This window comes from Accipiter gentilis, chromosome 2, assembly GCF_929443795.1.
Source record: "Accipiter gentilis chromosome 2, bAccGen1.1, whole genome shotgun sequence".
Lineage (NCBI taxonomy): Eukaryota > Metazoa > Chordata > Aves > Accipitriformes > Accipitridae > Astur > Astur gentilis.
Window position 1 is genome coordinate 10,075,774 of NC_064881.1, and position 22,853 is coordinate 10,098,626.

At 35.1% G+C, this 22,853-nt stretch overlaps 1 protein-coding gene across 3 annotated transcripts in view; it reads left to right on the top strand.

The window, feature by feature from the left end:
* The window catches only part of SNTG1 (syntrophin gamma 1), a 354,767-nt gene that overhangs the window by 244,829 nt on the left and 87,085 nt on the right, over positions 1-22,853 (top strand). For all 3 annotated transcript variants that reach the window (XM_049817320.1, XM_049817330.1, XM_049817340.1), the window contains exon 11: positions 2,845-2,974. In XM_049817320.1, the coding sequence (XP_049673277.1) occupies positions 2,845-2,974 (130 nt within the window). The remainder of the gene's footprint in view (positions 1-2,844; positions 2,975-22,853) is intronic.

Here is a 22,853-nt window from a genome sequence, read left to right on the forward strand (position 1 = left end):
TAAAACAAAGTACCTGAATTCATACTCAAACCTTGAATAACTACTCTGATAATTTTCTCCTTGTGTCCTTCTATGCTGTCTAACATGAGGAAGTAAGAGTACTTAAAGAAAACAAAAATGCAGTATAAATATAAGAGAAGAAGTGGGGGTTTCTTCAGAAAAGCGTAGAAGCAACATTTTGTGTTGCCAGCAAGACAGTTTATAAGTCTCTTAAATTAGTGTAAACATCTTAAAATGTGACTCCCTCTCAAAATTTGTTATGAGAGAAAGGTAGATAATTTTTAAAAGAGACTGCTATAAAAAGCAACATTAAGGAAAGGATATTGAAAATAATATAATAAGCAACATTAAATGGAATTTAATTCATTATTTTTTCTTTATATTTACAAGGCTGTTTTCACTATATAAAGCCTAGTAACTTTTTATGTTTCAGAGTTTGAAAAGACTGGCACAGAAATACATCATATCATTATCGCAGACACTATTATGCCTCCTAATCAATTAAAGCTTTTCTAGTGGGATGCTTGAGACACATGAATTCCAGAGGGTATTCATTCATACAAAATTCCAGAGTGCATTCAGGTTAATCTTGGAAAGCTTATTAATTTCAAATACAGATCTTGAGTTCCAGAAGGCAAAGAACCTGAGATGCGTAGCTGAACAAGAATTCATCTGATCTTAACTTTTTTGCTGTATTATAAAGTGATTCATCTACTATTTGTCCTATTTAATACAAAACACATATTTAAGACATTATTTTTTTTCAGGTTTATGTGGTAATATGGACTTTGGATGGTAAACTAATTCAGTAAAATACTATTAGAGTAATCTAAGGCTAAGGATATCTACTGCCCAGACACATTCAGAAGTAATTTATTAGGTGGCCATGCATTCTTATAGTCTGTGCTTATTGACACTTGGGCAAGAACACTCTGTGTGAATGGTTTTGTATGTGCACAGATCAAATACCTAGGAACAGTAGGAACAGTGTGATGGCCCGAATGCATCAGATTCACTGTGTTGGTAATGTAAGGGAAATTTCTGCATCAGGACTGAATCTGCAACATACTGGGTTTTCTTTCCTTGTGCAGGTTAGTGTCACACATTAATAGATTCGTTGGATGCTTACTTTCATTTACAATAGGCTGAGTAGAAAGAAGGGGAGTCCTGAAAATAAAGCTGTTTTTCTTGAAAGAGATAATCAGCAAATTTGAGCATCATGCTATGCTCTTTATGTAAGGACTTATTTAGAATTCTATGCTGGAAGAATTTACTATTTATATTTATAGCCATTTAAAATAAAGGATATAGTAAATAAATGCTAGCTACATTACCTGAAGATGCTTTAAATAAATCTTTCTCAAAAACTTTACCTGAATTATTGTGAAAATGAGACATTGAAAGTAGTAGCTCTCAATTTATACCTTAGGGATTTTAAAGAAAAATCACTACCCATGTGAAAAGGCAACTAAACTGATAAGTTAGCTGATGGATTTAGATAAGCCACTGGTGTCTGCATGATCATGTTAGGATATATAAGATTTATCCTTCTGTAAGAGCTAGTTCTCATGATGGCAGTCTCAAAGCAAAGGCATGGCTCTAATTCATTTTTAATGTTTCTCCTGACTGAAGGAAAAGCTCGTACTTGACACAGATGCAGCAAAGACCTTTATGGTAGAGATAGATATTAGCTCTACATTCTATACAACTAGAATAAAATTTCAAGAGGTAAAAAACCCCAAAACTTTGCAGAATGGATATCTGTCTTGAGATGTCAGAAGCTGTCGTCAGTGACAGTTTTACACTGAAGATAACACTCTGTCTGAGCCATTCTCAAAGAATGTGAATGATGTACTTAGTTTTAAACCATGAATTGATCACTAATGGATGGGTTTATAGCAGAATGCCAGCAGTGGAACTTGGTTTTCTCTGCATGTTTAGTAATCTCTGACTCTGGGATATGGATTAATATTGAGGGTTTTTGGTTCTGATGCCAAAGACCTATGAGCCTTCTAAAGGCTGTTAGTCAAGAAGGCTATTTACAGAAGAAATTAGGTCTGCTACTGCTTTAGCATCTGAAAGTTTTCTCTTGTTCTGTAACTGCTCAGCACTCAGCTGTGGAAAGGCAGTCTATAATGCATGACAGATTATTGTGTAGGTGCCCAGATAGGTGCTAGGGTAGAGGCACACAAGTGGCCACTGCTTTTGTCATTGGATATCTCTTGGCATTCCAGTATTTTTTGCTAATGATCCTATATTCAGAAATGCAATTGGAAAAATCATTAATGCCACCTGATCGATTTTTAATTCTCCAGCTTTACTATCAATAGTTTAGAAGAGGATCAAAATTTTATAACCAAGAGCAGCCAACAAGGGGTATCCAGACAGGAATCTTACTGTGTTTAAACAATGTATTAGAAAAATGAAACAAAAGTTGTTGAGAAAAAGGTACTGGTGTTCCACTGAATTTCACTAATGGTTGCCTACAGTGTCCAGTGTACACTTTCCTTCTCTGTAATCTGCAGTATTAAAGTATTAACTCTTTGGTACGCATCAACTATTTCACTTGTTTAGTTTCTGAAGTCATGCAGTGTGGGTCAAGGTTCTGTCTATGGAATTTTTTTATAGCTTTATGGAAACTTAATATAGTCTGAGTTGACCTTTTAGCATGATTGTTTTAATATGTCAGGCATTTGTAAAACAGGAAAACCAGCAACTTATCAGTGTTCAGTGGCTGACCTTCATTGTAGTTGAAAGAAAAGCATTTCTACAAGTATTTTTAAGATGATATGCTAGAACAGATGAAAATTTCTTCTGACCTGATCTGTTATGACATGTCTATAGGCAAAATGCGTTCCAAGTAATTGCTGTGGATGGGGTTTGCAGTGGAATAATTCAGTGTCTCTCTGCTGAAGACTCTATTGACTGGCTACAAGCAATAGCAAGTAACATTTCCAACCTCACAAAGCACAATGTAAGTATGGATCCAAGTAAGCCAGAAGGTTTCCCAATCATATTTGATTATAACTGTCATAAAAGCCTAATGGGTTCACACAAAGAATTATCTGCATATAAACAACGCTTGAGGCTGTCTGAGAGAAGTCAACTCAAGTTTGTCATCAAATCAGACTTTGTGAGAAATCATTGAATGGGAAATTATTCTCCCCTACAGTCATATAGTTCACTTCATTGCTATCAGTTATTCGCTTCTTAGCAATACCAGCTAGGATTAGAAACAAAGATCAGGCACACAGGAGAAAGCCAGGTGTGATGGGTAAGCATATATAAAAGAAAAAAAATTCTGTACTTTCTTGATAGTTTGAGAAAGCACATCTGTATAAAGACTAGTGTAATCAGGTCTGAATTAGATATTAGGTCTGTTTGGGTATCATTTAACACAAGGAGAATGGCAAGGTGCTTCTGTGGTATAGATACAGATGTTCAATATCAGCAAAGATTAAATGCATTTATGCTTCATGCAGTGTACTTTTATGATCTGGTCTTGTGGGATAGATATCTCTTTTTATTGAAGCAAGAATAAATGTTATGCAAAAGTTTTGCCAAACTACTAGTAAGTTCGATTGAAAGGTCTTCTGGACCTGCCTAGGTTGTATTTTGCATTTGATAGATGACGTAGTTTTTCCTGTAGAAGTCTGTATGATACCTTTCCTGTTTTTCCTAAAAAAATACAGAACACATGGGTAACTCCATTATTTTGAACTGAGTTATAACAAGGAAGCCCTTGAGGATTTAATTTATATTCTCTCAGATTTCCTTAAATCTGCTTTAGCCTCCCAAACCTGCCTCTGAATTTGTTTTTGTTTCAAATACAGGGAACACATTGAAGGAAGTTGTATTTCTTGGAGATTTATATTCAAGATGCAAAACTATGTTCCATCTGGCAGCAATATGTAAAAGTCATTGTATTATAAAAACGTGACAGACATGAATTCATCCACCATCTGCAAGCTTCCACACAGTGCAAGCCAACTTTATGGCTATTTATTCATGCTTACAATGCTGTTGCTGTATAGAACCCTCCTTGTCTCACTAGGCATCCTGAGAAATGAGGGTGCTGGTTTTTTCTCTTGCCATCTTTAATTCAGACTATTAATGATTCTTGCTACCTAAAGTAGTGCATTTACTTATAACAATAGATAGATGCACCCAAATTTTATCTGATAATTCTTTATGTAGCTCTGATGAGACTGTAATTATAGTTGCTTAGTGTAGCTTGAATTTTGGTAATGCACTGTTGTTACATGGTATATTTTCAGTTTAAAAATGAGTACAGTTTATAATTCTACAGTAGTTTCCATCAAATACAGCAACAATGTATCTGATGTTTTATAAAATGGAAATAGTAAATTATACAACTATTATGCCAAACATTGTATTTACTTTATCCCAAAGACATCCTGTAAAGTAACTGTGAAAGTTAGGTCTTATGACAATTATCCATTAATCTATTTTTAGAACTGTCCTAATTGTTCATAGCCCATATGAATTTATGGAAACCAATGAGACTGTCTTTTCTCTAGTATACTTTTCTTTTAAATTGTCAGTTGCCAGAAAGAATTCATTATTTGACAGCATATGTGATAACTTCATATAAGAAACACTAGAAACACAGAGGGGAAAAAACCCAAACTGTTGCTCAGAACAATGATTAGATGTGATTAGAGGTCCCTGTATTTTCTTTCTTTACAAGATGGTTATTGACATACACATACTGTTGATGTCAGCATTTTTCCTCTGAGAGGCATTTAGTCACAGTCATTATCCCTTACTTTGGCATCCAATACCAAAGAAACAAAGAGAGTATAGGATTTTATTTGAACTTTTGGACAACTTGACTGATTTTTAGTTTCAGTTAACTTCTTATTTCTATCTAGGGATTATGGAAAATAATTTGTTACATTTAAACACCTTGTACCTCATAGAAATGTTATCTTACATGCTCTTTCTCACGCCTCCCTTTTGAAAAGGAAGGAAGCAGATGAAAACAAGACTATAAACCCTAAATTGTTTCTGAAAGCATTTCCGTTACCAGTGTATCAAGTTTGTACTCTGTCGATTTGGGTGGGATTTATCTTGCCTACCTTTTGATGTCTTAAAGCAGAACATCTGAAGAGTGATCCTTATGATTTACTTTCGACATCTATTTTATGATGAGATTAATTCCTTCGGGACATGTCTTTCTTTTCTTTGACTAGTAAGGGACCTTAGGGTGGTGAGTTCAGACTTCAATACCTAAGGAGATATGTATATCCTGTCACTGGTGTCTTTGAGGGGCCAGAGAGAGTTTCTCTGAATAAATCTGCCAAAGAAATGCCTGGATATTTTGACAAAAAGCATACTAGTCTCAATCAGAAAATCTGAATTATTTCACTTTTTCATACACAAGCTGGCAGAAAAAAAAAATCATCTGATGGTTCAAACCCCAGAAATGTGTGTGGCAATAACGTGGCTTTTTCTCCCTGTGTTCCCATATGTATCTTACAGTTGTGAAATATGAGTCCCTGGCTGCAAAATCTCATGTTTGAGTCTATAGTTCAATTAAATTTTTAGAAGGATGTCAAAATCTCTTCTGTCATGGTCTAATATGTCCATATCTGACACAAAGGTGATGTGACTCAATTGCAGAATCACCAGTGTAGCCTGTATCTACCAGAGATCAAGAAGGTAACATAAAGGCAGGAGTAGAAGCAGAACCAAAATGTCTTGACATCATCAGATTTGAAAGGCAGTGTTGCTAAGTGAATATACGTAATGGCGGATGGAAGATGGCGTCTGCAGGCAAACATATTTTGCATGCAGTGGTTAGACTATAAATCATTTTACAGCGTGAGATAAAACTTGTATTATGCAACAAGGTAATTACTGTTTTAATGCAGAGATACAGAAAATTATTCTATTAAAGAAGACATTAAATAAAAATATCAATATGCCGACTGATCTAGTTGACTTAATTTCAAATTTTCATCAAAAGACAGACTTCAGGTATGCACTCTTTTTCTTCATATTCAGAAATTAGAACTAGTGTCCCCCACTGTTTGTAGAATACTGAGAGGAATACTGCTAATTTTGTTTTCTTTAGTTCCCCAGAAACTATGGAAAGATTACATATGAGATGAAATACATCCCTTTAAAATTACAAAACATGGATTGATTTGTATCTTGGTATGCAACCAAAGTGCATACTATAGAAATGCACTGTTGGAAGTGACTTAATATCACACTGTAATTGATGTGATGAATCCATAAAGACCATTCATTTCTGAAGATGGGTTCCTCTCCACCTTGAGTCACTTGAGCTACATTTGTGTTAAAATTCATCAGTTTTAGCAATAACCTCAAAAAACAAAGGGGTCATATTAAACCCAAAGTTCAGTCTAAGCTATCCTGAAACTGAAGTGCATATGCTGAAATCTGAATATGTTAAATTGAACTTATACTTGGGAACTCTAATTCCTCTATGAGTTGATGAGGTGGAAAAGGGTTTTACCTCTTTTTGTTGCCAGTTTTGATGGCAGGCCAAAGATGATTAGAAAGGGAACAAGCTGCTGCTTCTGCCTTTTCTTACCCATGCTCCAACTAGGAATTTTCAGTTCTGCTGTTCCAAATCAGCTATGAACTATTGGCCTTACCATGAACTTTTAAACTGTATTACTTTCTGTTGTACTTGATACTGATTTCTATTCTTTGCCGTCTATTTTGATAAAGAATTCTATGATGATAGTATCCAATAGGTCACATAACTTTTAAAGAAACTACGCTCTGGAAGAGTCTAAGAAAATACTCCAAAATCATGTGCACTATAAAGATCTAGTGCTGCCAATACATCCCCAATTTATGTGGTGTGATTTTCAAGGGACTTGAAGGCAAAATTTTTAATGGCTTTAGCAAGGGTGAGATTTTACCCAAGGTCTTTTTCAAACTTGATTCAATTGAAAATTATTCGGGTGACACAAGATTCTATTCAAGTGCTGCTAAAGGAAAAAAAAAAAAGACAAGAAAAAAAAGATACACAAAAAAAGACAGAATCTTTAGGTCTTCATGACAAAATAATAATAAAAAACCACATTGCAGTTAGCATCTTCTAGGATATAATAGAGTCTTTGGGAATTTATCCTCCTGACTCAATATTTGTCACTTTTGCCCATTGCTTTCTCTGTGGCAGATTTTCGTATAGTGAGTGCAGTGATACTTCTTTTCCCTTCTGTTCCCACTGCAACAATTGCACATTTGTGCTTCTTACCTTGAAGCTAGCACTTGATAGAGAAGAAATAACATGAACTTCATCAGACAGGAATGACAGGCAACTGAAGTAAGGTTGCCAAGCAGGAGGTGACAAAAAGTTAGTTTTAAGTTTATTTTGAGAATACCTATAAGATCTGGCAAGATTTAGTTCACAGTAACTTCACTTTATTCCATCATGGTATATTTTCTGGGTAAAATAACATGTATCTGTGAAATTAATAAGGCACACATACATTGATGGTGGAAGTTTGACAATAGTGTGAAAGCAGTAGGATTAAGAAGTCTACAAACTGAGTATGAGTTTGGCACAATGTATGTGTTTTCCTGAACTTAAGCCTTTATTTTGAACAAAGTTCAGAAGTTCAGTTGAAATCATGGCTTTAATCATATGCTTAAAATGTAATACCTAATGAAAGAAACTGCTACTAAAAGGACAAATATATTTGTCCTCACTTTCACTGGAGAAAAGAGAACAATAATACCTTATCTGCTATGTTGAAGTTTGGGTAATTGTATAGGGGTTCTGTAACTCACTGGGTAGAGGGAAAGGAAAAAAGTACAAAACAGGAGAAAAAAACCCAATTAGAATAATATGATGTGTTCCACTTGTGGGAATAATAAAATATTACTGGACTACATTCAGTGTTTAGTAAGTTAATTAAATAAATTAATAGTACATGTTTCATTTTTCTGGTGGATGCTACCACTAGTAAGAACATACTGTGGAATGTCATATTATGTGAATAAATCAATGTCACTCATATGACGTGAACAGATATCACATTTTAATTTCTTAGTTGAAATACCATGGCAGACCATCAGAATACTCTGATGTTAGTAATTTTGGAATTTTCAGGGATTTTATGCTCTTAAATGCCCTGTGAATTGTGTATTACAATAATATTTAACTTTTTGTTGGTTACTAAGCTATGCATGTTTCAAGCAGATCCAAAAAGATCAACATTAGTTTCAAACCTCACACAGTGGTATATTCTGTGGTAGTGCAAAAGACAAATGCTGTCCATAATTTAGAAGTTGAAAGCCTTGTAAAATGAAGACCAAAACAACAAAGGATTATAGGAAGTCCTCAAAATACTACTAGTAGAATATTTTTTACATATATTATTTACTTTACCCAAGACAGAACTACTCAGATAAATTGGACATTATCAAATAAATGTACATTCAACTATTTTTTAGGCATTCAGGTGTTTACAGAGTTCTGACACTTAGATTGTTTTATTCTGCATCCCATTCTTGACCTTGTAAAGGGAAACCTATAGAGGTAGTCATTCCAGTACTGATATTTAAGTCTCTGTAGGAAAATTTAAAACTCAGAACTGGATACACTTGTAACATACTGCTGCCATTTTTTTTCCATGTATGGTTCTCTTAAGGCACATAGATCTAAGTGAATAAATGTAGTCAGTGCAGCATCAAAATTACATAAATCAAATCTCTCCTGGTTTTTCTCCCTTTTTTTAACATAGGATGTTACCAGCCTGACATTTAAAACCACATGTGTTTCTATGTCACTGTTATTAAGTCATACATATGACCTCATCTCATATTTACTTACATTTTGTGCAATTTTCTGCATGTCTTATTTTACTAACTTGTTGCCTGTACCTTGTTGACTGAAGAATTGTGGGATATTTTATATCCTTTTGGGTGTACTGACTTAGCTGCAAAGAAAACTTAAGTCTTACCAAAGCCAAACTGTATTGCTGTTACTCCATTGTGTTTCATCTGCACTTTTATATTGTATCTGAGTTTAAAGGACCACATCTAGCATGTGGCAGGTCAGGAACAGTGCAAGAAAAGAATATTTCTTTGAGAAATATTTCTTCCAGAGTATTTTTTCCAGAATAGTCACCTTATCTGGGAAGCCTGTAGCAAGGAACTTCTGTCTTCATAGTTGGAGCATTTGTTGTGACACATTCTGATTATGGTGACAGCACTCACAATTAAGACATGCACTTTTGCAGTCTTGATTTGGAATATACATTGTAAACTTCAATTAGTCATGATAGCTTTTCAAACTAAATAAAATTGCCTTTCTGTACCAAACTTCTCCCAAATGTTAAATCTATTAATGCTATTTTTAATAATATCTTTCCAGTTTTGCTGTACATTCTATCACAAGTCTTCTAGTATTCAATAATATCTAATAAAAATATTACCATCTGTATTACTATAAATTACCACCATACAGCTCTAAAATACAATTTAAGAGAAATAATGTCTTTAGAGACAGTAAAATCAAAAGCCCTTCTTTTTAAATATTCTTCAAACAGAAGAACCACGATTTACCTGTTAAATGTAAGCCTAAAAAAGGTATTGCGGAGAGAATATTTTTTCAGTTTTATATATGATGCTGTCACACAGCAAAAAAATTCCTGCACTTTATCTGACTCATGCAATTTTGTATGCAGTCAAATTAATTTGTAGCCTTGCACTGGTATTTAAATAAAAGCAAAACATCAGAATATTCAATACATTATTTAATCTATGTAGCATTTGTATTAAGCTCTGAGACTCTCTCTCTTCCTTTATTCAGTTATTATTGAAGGCTTAAGTTGACACAATATAATAAAGACTATAATCTGTTTAGTTACAAGACAGTTTGGAGGGATCTCATACTTGCTCTCAACATCCCACACTGGTGAAAGGTAGCAAGGAACCTGTAATTAAGGAAGAAAAAACAATTCTCTTCACTGATTTAAAGTGGCAGAGAAATGATGGCAAGAATAAAGGAAGTAAGGAGCAGAGGAGCAGTCTAACTGGGAACACAGGTAAGCCGCTTAGGTTTTTGCAGAGACGTAGCACATGGAAAAAGAAAGTACTCGTTATAAGTTGCCCTTTCCTGCCAAAATGCCAAGCTGCCCTTTCAGTAGCCGTTGGAGACTTCCAGCTACTTTAACCTAGTTTTTGTTGTGCAGTAAACTGTTCGATATTCCACAATTGGTTTATTTTAAGCAAGAGTGTGTTGAAAGTGACTGTTGAATCACAAACTGCTGTTGATTAAACAGCAACTGGGAACTAGGAGGCTAGGCAGTAATAACCTTTCTTTTTATATCCCTCCTCTTTGCTGTCTTAAAAAAAAAAAAAAACAAACAAAAAACCCCAAACATTAATATCTTTATTTGTATTTTAAAGCAAGGTTAGCTTGTTTCACATCCCTTTTCTCTTATTCAGTTTTAAAATATACTTCTTAAAGGGGGCTACATCAAAAATTTTGTCTTTATTCAACAACCAATTAAAAAAAAAAAAAAAAAAAAAAGAAGTAAAAGTAATTGCAGTGGACTCAAAAAGCCATAAAACACCTCAGGGAATACATTATTAGTAGGCTAATGTGTTGAAAGCACTTTCTCCGTTTGGTTGTCTTTCTTCATAAAGTGTTGTAGACATCCAGCGCATTCAGGTAGTGCACAGCTTACATTCGCCTGAGGAAGAGAACGGACTCAAAGGAAGAGGCAGAGAGCTGGGGGAGAAGACAAGAATTTCAGTCATTCTGGGACAGTTTCAGGAGGTTGGGACAAACAAGCCCAACTGACAGGGAAATAGGCAAAGCAACAAATGACCACTAGGTAGAATGGAAATGAGGAAATGAGCCCCAAATCCTTCAGACTTGCCATTTCTCTGCTGACAAAACAAGTTATGAAATTCTGTGGCAAGTTTCTTATCGCCTAAAAATACCTTGTGCAGTTAAGTGACAGCCATCTGTGGGGAAAGCCTGAAAAGTCTGAAATTGTGCTGGTTGCCTATGTGGATATCAACATGATTGCAGGGTTGTTTGGGTTTTTTTTTCCACCAGTCTTGTTATTTAAAAAAATGAGGTAATTACATGCAAAACTTATTTCAAAGACTATCATTGAGGTTGTGAAGTCAGGCTTGAAAAATTGAGAGTGAAGCACCTTGTTTCCTTCTCATTTCTCAGTGCATCACACTCTGTGACTTACTGCATTGAAAAATTGTTATTTTGAATTGTTATATTGAATTCCTTTGGGGAATTTTACCTTTTTGAACTGTTTATAATGACCATATGAGAGGTTTCTGCTTTTTTTTTATTTATTTCCTTTTTTTTAATAATTGTTTCAAAATATTTTTGAACTATTTTACAAGGTGACAAAAAGGTAGTTTCCTAATTGTACCGATCTGGAACTGTAGTACAGTGAAACAAAGGAAAATTTTCTTTACTGCATTTATGGAATCACTTAAGACAACTTTGATCTTAAATAACCCTAACTTACTTAAGAAGTAACATAAAGCACAGCTTCCTTTGACTTCTTTGCAATTGCCTGATTTTCTGCCTTTTCTGATAGTGTTTCAGGTTACGAATCCTATAAAATTTATTGTTCATAAATTAAAATATTTAGTTTAAATAGTTTTCTTGAATTAATTTAGGAACTTGCTGGCAAAGAGTGGATAAAAATAGATTTGTTGGGGAATGTAGCTGCCTTAAACATGAGGGGCTTTTTGCTTTTCTGGATTTGTCCCGATTCTTCAATACATGTAACTTTGAACTTTGCTAATAAGGGAAACAGAGTTCCCAAAGACGCAGTGTTCCTCATAGAATCCTGAATTTCATCAGGGTTATTTCACCCTGGGAAAAGAATAGTATTAGATCATAGAATTAAACCCTATCCTTAAGACTAAGGGAAAAAAAGAAGTAAAGTGCTTTAATGTTGGGGGGGGGGGGGGGGGGTGTGTATATACGTACATATACATACAAATATGTACACAGAGAATAAGATTTAATAGGTGTTAAATGTTAAGAAGGATAAATATATTAAATCCATGAAAAATGTATAAAAAATTTTTTTGTTGCTTCATTTCTTTCTGAAATCAAACTTGCTACATGGAATAAAGTCTCAGAAGTTATTAATCACCTATATTTGATACATATTAAAATGACTTCACATTTTTATATTTGATGCACATAATCAATACTTTATTCTCCAATTATTTTTTTTTTATAAGCTAATTATCAGTTATGTCAGGGTAGTCGTCAAGAGAGCACTTTATGACTAAAGTGTACATACTGGGTTCCTAAATTCTATTTTGATACGAGATCTACTGTGACTGGAAAGGTAGTCACTAACTTTTAGATATAGAGAATGAGGAAATCATGAAACACTGCTGGAAAGGAGGTAACCAGGTAGTTAAAGAATGCCGGTTCATCTCACCTGTGACTACTTAATGGTTCAGTATCATAAAATACAACATAAAATGCAACCGAGGAAGAACTTGATGCCTGTTAATCCTTACACTGACTTTTAGCTATATTAGCAGAAAGATGAAGGAAGATCAACGTAGGTACACAATTTAGCTCTTTAGCATGATAAATTCCAGTTTTAGTCATGAGGCTGCCTTTTGAATGTCATAAGACAAACTTTATTTCCATTTCAAATTACTTATAGGTATTCTACTACTCTTCCAGTGTGATGCACTGGAACCACATAGAAGATCAGTAAGAAGTATTTTTGTAGCCCGTTGTGTCAATAACACACTGACCGTTTAAATAACAGGATACAGTGATTTTTTTCTTTAGATCAAATTGTTCAGAGGTAGATTGGAATATGCAACTAATCTATGTAGAGGTGATTTATTTGCACGTTTCATAGGTTTCCTGTTTGTACAGACAAGGAGTCTTCATAAAAAAGCAGAGTAAAATAGTATACGTCCAGATTCGAAAAATTTTCATAAGTCTGTTGGTGAATGATCACGCAAACTTATGGCAGTTTTCTCCGGGGAAGAATCTGTTACCTGCCAAGCAGAAAATATTACTTTTATTGTGTTTATTTCCTAAGGTAATGAAAAGGATGAAAAACTTCCTATGGTGTGTCAACATGCTGCGGCTTCTCACATAATTCAGCTGATTTAACATTGTCAAAGGAGTTTTAGAAGTTCATCTTTTCTGGCATCTGGTTGCCAAGGAACTAGACTTCTCTTTTTATAACTACTTTTTTGTAAAAACGTAGGAATTCAATCTAATTTAGCTCAATTAAGTGACCTCACAGAATTGTTAGGTGTTTGTCCCTGAGAAGGCAAGATCCTCTCCACCCAAACTCCCTACATAGTCAATGGGTGGAAGAAAATGTCTTTACGACTTGAAGAAAGTGAACCAGTCCTCCTAACTTAGGCGCGTACTTCTATCCCATTAACTGTATAAAGAATGCAGACATCTCCAGAGGGTAATTAAATCTCCTTGAATTAAGTACCTACCTCTCCCACGTCTAATAGGAAATGGCAAGACTGTACGTTAGCGTAGTAGCCTACAGGTAAGAAGAGTCACTGTGACAGGAGAGACAGGAGCTCTCTGGGCTACTCAGCCTGCAGGCCTGGTGCCGTCTGTCTCACCCTGGCCCAAGGATGTCCGGGGAGAGAGCAGGGCTGAGGCTCTGCTCCTCCTTCCAGAGACTGTTCTCTTTGCTGTCCATCGAGCCACCTGTCAAATTCATGCCAGTGCTGTTGAGCAGGAGGCAGGGCTCTCACCCAGGGTAGGATTCACCCAGTAGGAGTATTGCTGAAGTGCAGCAGGTATGTGCTTCTCTCTTTCAGCCTGAGTATGTCTGTATGTCCCGTATCGTGAGTGGGTACGCTGGTATTACCTGCCATAACCAGGCTGGACACAGACGCTTCTCTAGCCACGCTACAGTGCAGATTTTACGTTTGCAGATTTTTTAACCCAACTCAGTTCGCTAATCTCGTAAACAGCGCGATCCCCCAAGCAGTTCTTTTAGCACAACTAAAAGGCTGGGAACGTAGGCTGGATATACAGGCAGGAAAAGAAAAGTCAGCACAAACTTCTGCAGCCAAGTTTGCCATAAAAGAGAAAGATCAGCAAAAACAGGTCTCATAGAGATGTCTTCAGCTGAGCAACTGGGGATTTTCTATATTTGTGAATGTTGGAGTCGGATGTGCCTTCTTTACCCTTTTCCCTTCTTCTGTCTTCTTAGATCTTCCTTAGCAATCCACAAAAGTTTTAAAAACTAATGAGAATGTCTCTCAGGTTTTGAGATCAAATTAAAATCCATGCTTCTTGACACGCTCTCACATCATAGGAGGTGTTTCCTACTATTTTGGAGTGCTGAGGCTTCTTAAGTTGTGGCAGAATTATCCCTGCAAAACTAGCCCGCATTGCTTTGGGGAAGCCAGGTTGATGCAAAATGTGTTTTTTCTTTATGAGCAATGGACTCGGTCATTGCTAAATAGAGAGTGTAAATGAAAATATTTGTTGTTTTCCTTTTCCTGTTTGCCTTCATATTCATTGTGGCTGCTGCTTTCCCTTCCCAGGTGCAGATGTACCTGGGGAAAGTAATAGCCTTATTATCATATAGGGAAAAGACAAGTTTTACTGGACATTTCTTAATATTTCTTCACTGGAATACTAACCTATAGCTGCTGTGTAGATTTAGAAGAACTCCTACGAGTGTCCATTGTATTGCTTTACTGTTCTGTTCAGAAAGAACAAAATACTCCTTTTCTCATATGTGGTACTTATTTTTGGGGAAAATTTTGGATTTTATTGGAAAATGTCCACTGAATTGTGACTATCATTTCAATTAGGACCATTCATGAAGCAAGGTACTGCCAAAGAGACAAAAGGAACTGACATTCAGACACCTGTTTTACTGTTTCAGATTCCCTTTTTGTTGTACTAATGTTATTAGTCACTTCCATGAGTAATTCTGAGGTGTCGCAAAGATTTTTCTCCTCGTGAGTTTTCCTGAGGTACTCCAGATGTCTGTAGAGAAACTCTTGAAGTTTATTAATGTAAGAGGAGTCATAGTAATGCAAATGCAAATAAGAAGCACATCTTGAAGGACATTAGCTTTATCATTAAATATTATACAAGCAAACAATGACTACATAGATGTTTGGGCTGTCAGCAGTGAGCAGTGTCATTCAGCTTTATATATTTTTATATTATGCACTTGCTAGAGGGAGTGAATATATTATTTTTTACCACTTGTTTTGTTCTTTGCCAGGCATAAAAACACAGGCTACCCATAAACTTGTATTTTAATAGTGTATGCATTCTATTTAAATGTTTGCCTCATTTTGTAACAGTAGCATTATTGCATTATTAATTTTAAAGGGGTTTTTTACATCATAAATAGGGTGTTTCACAAGAATAAATATATTCTTAGGCTGACACAACCCCTACGGAGTTGTGGAGCTAAACATTCTTTTTCAGTTCCTCTTCAAATAATTGATAAATTATAGTCTGTATGCATTTTTAACATCAGAATTATTTCCTTTTGCACCAGATTAACATAAATGGATCTTGATATTGCTGTACAAACATAATTATAAATTTTAAAATACTATAGAAAAAAAAATCTAAAAGGCTCTTGACAAGTTTTTTTAAACAGATTATTTTTAGTTGTTTGCCTAACGCGATAGTATACCTCTCCTGACTATTTAGCAAAGTATGCCTGCACCTTAGTTAAGCTAGCTACTCTTGCTGCAGTGGTATGGAGATTAGCACAGTCATCTACCAAACAGTAACCATAAATAGCATTTTCATCTCACAATGTAATGAACAGAAAACAGGAAAATATTATATGCAATTTAAATAAAAAAAAAGAATAGTCCCTAGGTTTGCATAGCAGCTAGAACTCTCTGAGGCTTGCAGATGGTTCTACCAGTAAATTAAGTTGCCATTTACATAGCTGAATAGGTTGCAAGCTAAACCTAGCTTAAAGCAATTATGACTGTCTGACCTCTATTTAGTCTTCTGATCCAAAACCCACTTCCCATTTACCTTTGTAAGTTCATAGAACAAGTCACAAAAAAAATCACAGCTTTGCATTTTATGCTTGCATTTTTTTTAAACCCTAAAGACAGACTCACAGAAGCTTCCCACTAGCTCCTGGTCCATTCTTTATGATGGAGTGACTTAGAAGGCAGATTGCATCTTGACCAAGTCATCAGCAAATAATAAAAAAAAAAACAACTTGCCACATTACTGGTCTGCGTAGCTCCACTGGCCATGTCGTTTTTATCTGATCAGACCTACAAGTCTGAGGCATGTTCTTTTGTTTTGGATTTGAATAGACAAGAAACCTTCAGCTCCAGAAACATTAGCCTTTCAGCTTAAAAAAAAATAAAAATCGTACATTTTTTGCATGTTGGTGTCTTCTATTCTAAGCATTAGAAGACAAGGAAAGTTAATACTAAAAATGGGATTATTTTCAACACCATCACTCTTTTTATCAGTCTGTCACCAGCTTCTTCACAGTTCTTTTTACTCTTTGTCTCTGTTGTTCTGTTTACTGCTGTTATTTCAGTAATATTTCCTGTAGAGCACAGGGGAGTCTACCAATACAGTCTTACCAGTACTAAAGAACTTTTTTTACATTTTCATTTATGAATACTTGTATAAACAAAAATCAATAGATAGCCATATTTTCTGTAAGATGCGTACTCTACTAGTCCACTGGAAAGAAAAAAAAAAGTGCAAGAAGAGACATAGCTACATGATGAATCCTTCATTAACCTAAAACAGAGGAAAGAAATAGCAGAGTAGAATTTGTTATTAAGAGTGGGCTCAGGAAGTGTCACATGATTATGTGGAACCAGAAAGGTGGTAGGACTAGATGAGATTTCCTCATCTGGGAAGCATTAAAGGTGAAAAGAAATAGTTTTGACATACACCGGTGATAACAAGGAAAGGGTTGGTTCACTGCATATTGAAAAGAAAATTTTTGGTAGACAATGACAAGAAAGTCAAAGTATTGAATGCTCTTTTGGATCAGAATTTACTCAAAAGGTCAGTTGTAAACAGATGATTGTCACCATTTATAAGTGTGACACAATCTTGAATAATGTCGGAACACATTAGACACCAGACAGGGGACTAGTTATACGTTGGCAAGAAAAGTTTTAAATATAAACATTCTCTATAATTCCAACTGTGTCCTAATTAAATTACTCATAAGCTACAAAAGATTAAACTTCTGTTCTAAATCCATTTGCCGAGTACAGAAATTTTCTAGATGAAATAAATGATAGTAAAGTAGAAATGATAAGTTTTGTGTGGCTTAGAACACCCAATGAATATGGTTTCAGGGTAAAAACTGTCTTTATATAGCTGTGACTTCATTACTATTTTTTTTCAGTCATGACCAGCTCAAAACTAAATCTTTTGCAAATTGTATTGTATGTGTTAATGCCCACCTAATTATTGCTAAGAACAGTTAGTACTCATAGTGAAAGAGTAATTCTATGTTTGATATAGGAATTGCTGCCTTCGTTTATCTTCGGGATTTTTTTTCTTCTTGGGCTTTGACCTTACACTCTCACAGCAGCCTATGCTTTATGAATAGCATGATATTATTCAGATGTTTAATTGTTTCTTTTCAGTTCCAATTTCTCCAAATAACACACCATTCTGATATATATTACAATTTTAAGTGTTACTCTGATAATGTCAAGTTTATACAGCTAATTCCCACATTGTGACAATATATAACTATGTAACCACATACAATTTTACTCATTACACATCATCTGTTTTTGTTGCAGCCTGACATACGCATTTCACTTATTGTAAATTATAGCTTTTGTGTTCTTCTACTCATGCCACTGTCTTCATTGTTCATTATACTTCTGCTGAATAATTTGTCTTCTGATTTTTCTTTTACCTCTAGTGCTGTAGTAATTTTCTGAGCATTGTGTGCCATACCTTTTTCTTTCAGGAAAGATGATGTCCATGATTGATAACTAAAACTTCACTAGAGTAATGAGAGAAGGCATTGTGGAAAAATTAATAATTTGATTAATTTATTCCAATAATTTAAGTGTCATAAAGATTATTCTTCCTTTGATATTGTTTTTTATTGTTGAAACTTAGAGAAATTGACATATGTTGGTATCTTGAAAAGATGCATTTATTAACTTATGACAGCATGTTTTCTTTCAGACTACAAGAACTATTGATATAGCAAAAAAATATACTTTTGACTAAACAATCTCTTTTACTACTGAAATGTAGTTAGTGAGTTGCTGTTCTGAAATCTATTGACACAGATGCACTTTCAATGAAAGATCTTAAGAATGTTTCTTGAACTTTATATACCATGTGCCAACTCTCACTCATGCAGAAATATGTCATTTTTAAATGGATTTGAAATTTGTTTTACCTTTTTTTTGTTCTCTGTTGAAAATTTTCAAAGATGATAGTTAGCCAAGTATAATACAGTAAAATTCAATAAAAATTCATAGTTTTCTCATAAGCAAGTCTGAAATGCATATTAAAGCAAAAGTCATCTTTAAATTTACTTGTAGTAGCCTCAGTGCTTGTCTTTTAGTCATTTTTTAATGCCAAGAAATTGGTAATTCACGAGAGGTTGGGGAAAATTATGTTGATCCTTAAGTATTAAAAACTCTTCCTGTTTGAGGATTACAAGGTCACATCCAAGGCAAGAAAAATATAGCATCTATTACTACTACCTCAAGTTAACATTATTGTTGTCAAAATTGAAACAGTCCTCAAATGTAGTTCAGTATTTAACACACTTCTTAAAAAAAAAAGAAAAAAAAAAAAAGTCTGAGCTTGAAAATTAATTAGTTTCTGCAAAATAATTTTACCCTATCCTTCTTGGTACTTTATCATATTATACCTCTTGGCCTGCCTTTCAGCCATGGTCCCACAGATACACAGCTCTTTATACTCGTATATGATCATATTGCTCAGTATTTGAGCATTCCTTGTCAGAAATACCAGATGATACTTGAGAAAAACCTTATTTACGAGGGCTTTTGCTTACTATTCTACAATGAATTCTTAGTTATGAGGTGAAATTGGAGATAAGTAGAAGGAACTGCATTCTTAAGAAGTGAACTAAATTCAAGAGTTTTCAAGCTAATGACTCAGCAGCTTGTTAAGAGAAAAAAGGTTAAGGAGACTCCAGTCTTTCCTACTTACAGCAACACAGAAGCTTTATTGCAAAAGTATTTCTCATTGAAAACCAGCTCAGAGTATAATACAGTGCTAGAGTGAGTCTGTGATTAATCTGGATACAGAGTACAGTGAGCTCCATTGTGTATAAGGAGGGACCAGAAGTATTTTACAAGATATGAGGACATGACCTTTAAATACAAAAGTACTACAGAGTAACTTTGTAGTGTTTCAAGTGAAATTTAAAATTATTAGTTATACAGATGAATGGTAAGCTTTCAGCAGAAACAAGTACTGAAAAACTAAGGGGTTTATACCTATCTCACAGCGACATACAAAAAATTTTAATTATTTTTTTAGTATCAAATTTAGCAATTGTTTTAATACCTAGTTCATTATCATTTGAACCTAATGTCTCAACAGCTATTTCATATTATGTCAACCAAATTATTTAAGTAACCAGGTGATATTTTTAGCTTGCTCACAAGCAGTTTGTTATCTGGTTCTGTCCGCCAAATTGTCTCATAAATATTGCTGTTCTTCTTGAGAGCTCCAAGAGAATAAAAGTGTGTAATTCTTTTAGACAGAAAAAGTGAAATGTGACACAGTACAACAAAGACTAGGTGTTCCTATAATTTTATTTTTAATCCACTCAAACTCAGGTAAACAAACTTGGGGTTGTGGTGGGGTGGAGGAAGATATAATACCTGTAAGGACTACAGAAAACCTCTTTAGCTTCATTGCCTTAGGTAAAGGTATTTGTCTATGCCACTGGCAACTGGCCAATTTATTGAACTTTGCCAGGAGAAATTCATTTAGCCCAAGATGCTATGGTATAAGTATTAAATGTATTTCAAAAATCACTAGCTAGATTTCTACAGGGCATTAGGTTCTGTCAAGAGGGTTAATTGTCTCATGTGTTATATATAATTGTGTAAAATGCCCCATTTCTTCTGCCATTTTACTACTCCCTTTGTCTCATTAAATGCCAGAGTGTGAACTGCAAATGTTGTTATGTCTACCAAGGTGAGAAGTCCTGAAATAATACAAACCTTGGCAAACTGTGAACTCTTCACGGCCAAGGTCAGAAGCCTGCTGATAGACTGGAAGCATAGGAGCAAAATAGATTTAGCTGCAGTCTTCAACGAGCTGCCTCTCATTCAGTTTCAGCCAAGTCAGAGTGAGAACAGGTTGGCAAGAGGGACCTAAAAGGCAAGGAGCTGTGTGGCTGACTAAAGAAGCAACTCAAAAGCTGTGAGTAGGACTTTTAGGGGGAAGGAAAATGAGGAAAGTAATGAACTTCAACAAGTGTACCATATACAGAGCAAACTGATGATCAGAATATAAATTCTGTTATGAGGTACTTTTCTTCCAGCACTTGCTAATGGTACAAGTGGAAACTTTAGATGGTAACCATCTATACTATAGATGTCTCAATCCAAATCTTAAACTGAATTTGTAGGAGTTATGATTTGAAGTTCCCTTCCCAAAGAAAGCTGAGGAGGGAGGAGGATGCCTCAACTGGAGTGGAGGCTAGTGAAATCTCTTAAGAAGTAGGTAGAGAGCTTTGAAAGCTGTCAAACTGAGTGAAAGCTGGAATCAGAGAGTGTGGATAAGATTATTGTCAACAAGCCAGGAAGATCCACGATAGCACCTACTGTGAATGAGGAAAACCTGGCTAACGAGAGATTTCTACTTGCAGGTCTTCATAGGGAAATGCTCCCTTCTCAGGAAGTGATGCATTACAATGCTGCCCGCAGTCACTGAAGTTTCAAGCCCAATGACAGAGTGGAGAAAACAAATAAAATGAAAACCTGGCAGGCTGGAAAAGCTGTGAGATTAATGATCACCCTTCCCATGAGGAAGAGATGTATTGGTCATGAGTGACTCACTCCTGTGTGTGATGAAAAACTCGGTCTAGTGACTGGACCTAACATAGTGGGCAGCCTTCTGTCTCCCAGAAGCTTAAATCTGAGGGATGTTGCCAAAGCCATCTAGCCAAATGACAGTTAACTGGGACTGCTCATTCATACGGGCATGACCGATTTCAGTGTGACTCTAAGCAGATCAAAAGCGATTATGAGACTCTTGGAGGAAGGCTGAAAGGGTCAGAGCTGTTGTAATGTGCTAGTCAATCCTCCTGGTCATGCAGGAGATATGTGTCCTACAGTGGTCGTGTGCAGAAGCAGTGTCACCAAAGAGGGCTTTGGCTTCTTTGACAATAGCATGAACTTGCAAGGAAACACAAGGTGAAATAGAACTGCTTAGCCTGAAGAAAAGAATAATGTTCCAACTTTAGAAAAGCTACATAAAGAGCAGGCGGTTTCTTCTTTGTTTCTGTGATGGATTACATGAGAAGTAATGGGCTTAAACTGTAACCAGAAAGAGTCTGCTTTGATATAAGGAAAACTTCCAATGCTAAGTAGAGCTGTACTTGCTAATAGGTTGACTCATAAGGCATTGAGAGTGTCATCATTGCATGACCGTACAAATGGGTTGGGCAGACAGCTTTGATCTATTAAGTTGCTTTTCAGCCATATTTGTATTCTTTTGTATTGTCATAGAATGAAAATATTCATATCAGTGCTTGCAACGGCATTTAGAAATACTATGATAAGACAAACTAGGGCTGCCATTAGACTAAAGTTTTTCCTCCATTTCTTTGGCATTCTGTGAAAACTTCTGAAAGTAAATACTATATAAGAGATATTATGTTGTCTAAATGTTATGTTGTAATGAAATTGTAAGTGAAAAGTAAAAATGAAATTGAAGTTATGTACATTATTTAATTTCCTTGAGAAATCAAAGTGTAGAATCTGATGTTTTAAACCAGGAAAGACATATAGATCACTTCTTAACATTTTAATAATCTTGTTTCTGCTGGAAGAATGACATGGGGTTGCTTATTCTGCAGTAATAACTGGTGGACAGAGGGGCTAAGAGCTGCAGACCTTTTAGTCAACCATCTAAACCAGATATCAACCATCTGATTGATTATTTGCATTTACGTAATTATTACTGTTGAAACCCATCCTTGTTAAATACCAATCTCATCACCTCAAGTGCTGTGTCACTCTAACACTAGGTACATATTCATTTTTAAATTTGATTTTTCCTTCATGACTTTAACTCCCTTATTAGCTGCTATGAATTACCAAAATTATAACATAAATACTTTCTAAATGACAAAAACACCCATCTTTGGTTCTTTTCTATATGCATATTGTCTTGTTTGTCATCATCCAAGTTTCATAACAAGCACAAATATTATAATGCACTAAATAAATGTCAGTCTTGCATACTACATTTACCCTTGTAAACTATAGAACAGCTTTGAAAAAAATTATTCCACTTCCCCAAAAAATTCTGACTAGATCAATGACATTTCTTAATCATATCTAGCACACTTGTTTAATAAGATCACTTTCTTCTTCAACTGTTTGTATATGCAAGCATTTGTCATGGGTGTTTGTCCAGACAGGTGTATATTATTGCCATGATTTTGTGAACAAGAGTAATCCAGGGTTTTCTTCACTGTGCTCGTACTTCAAAATCTAGTTCTTTTCTCTGCCTTAACCTCGTTATTTTGACACGTGCAGATATCTTGAAGATCTGGGGTATTGGTGTTTTGATCTAGTAATGTGTTGAGGATGTAACTGCTTTTTTGCATTTTGCCATC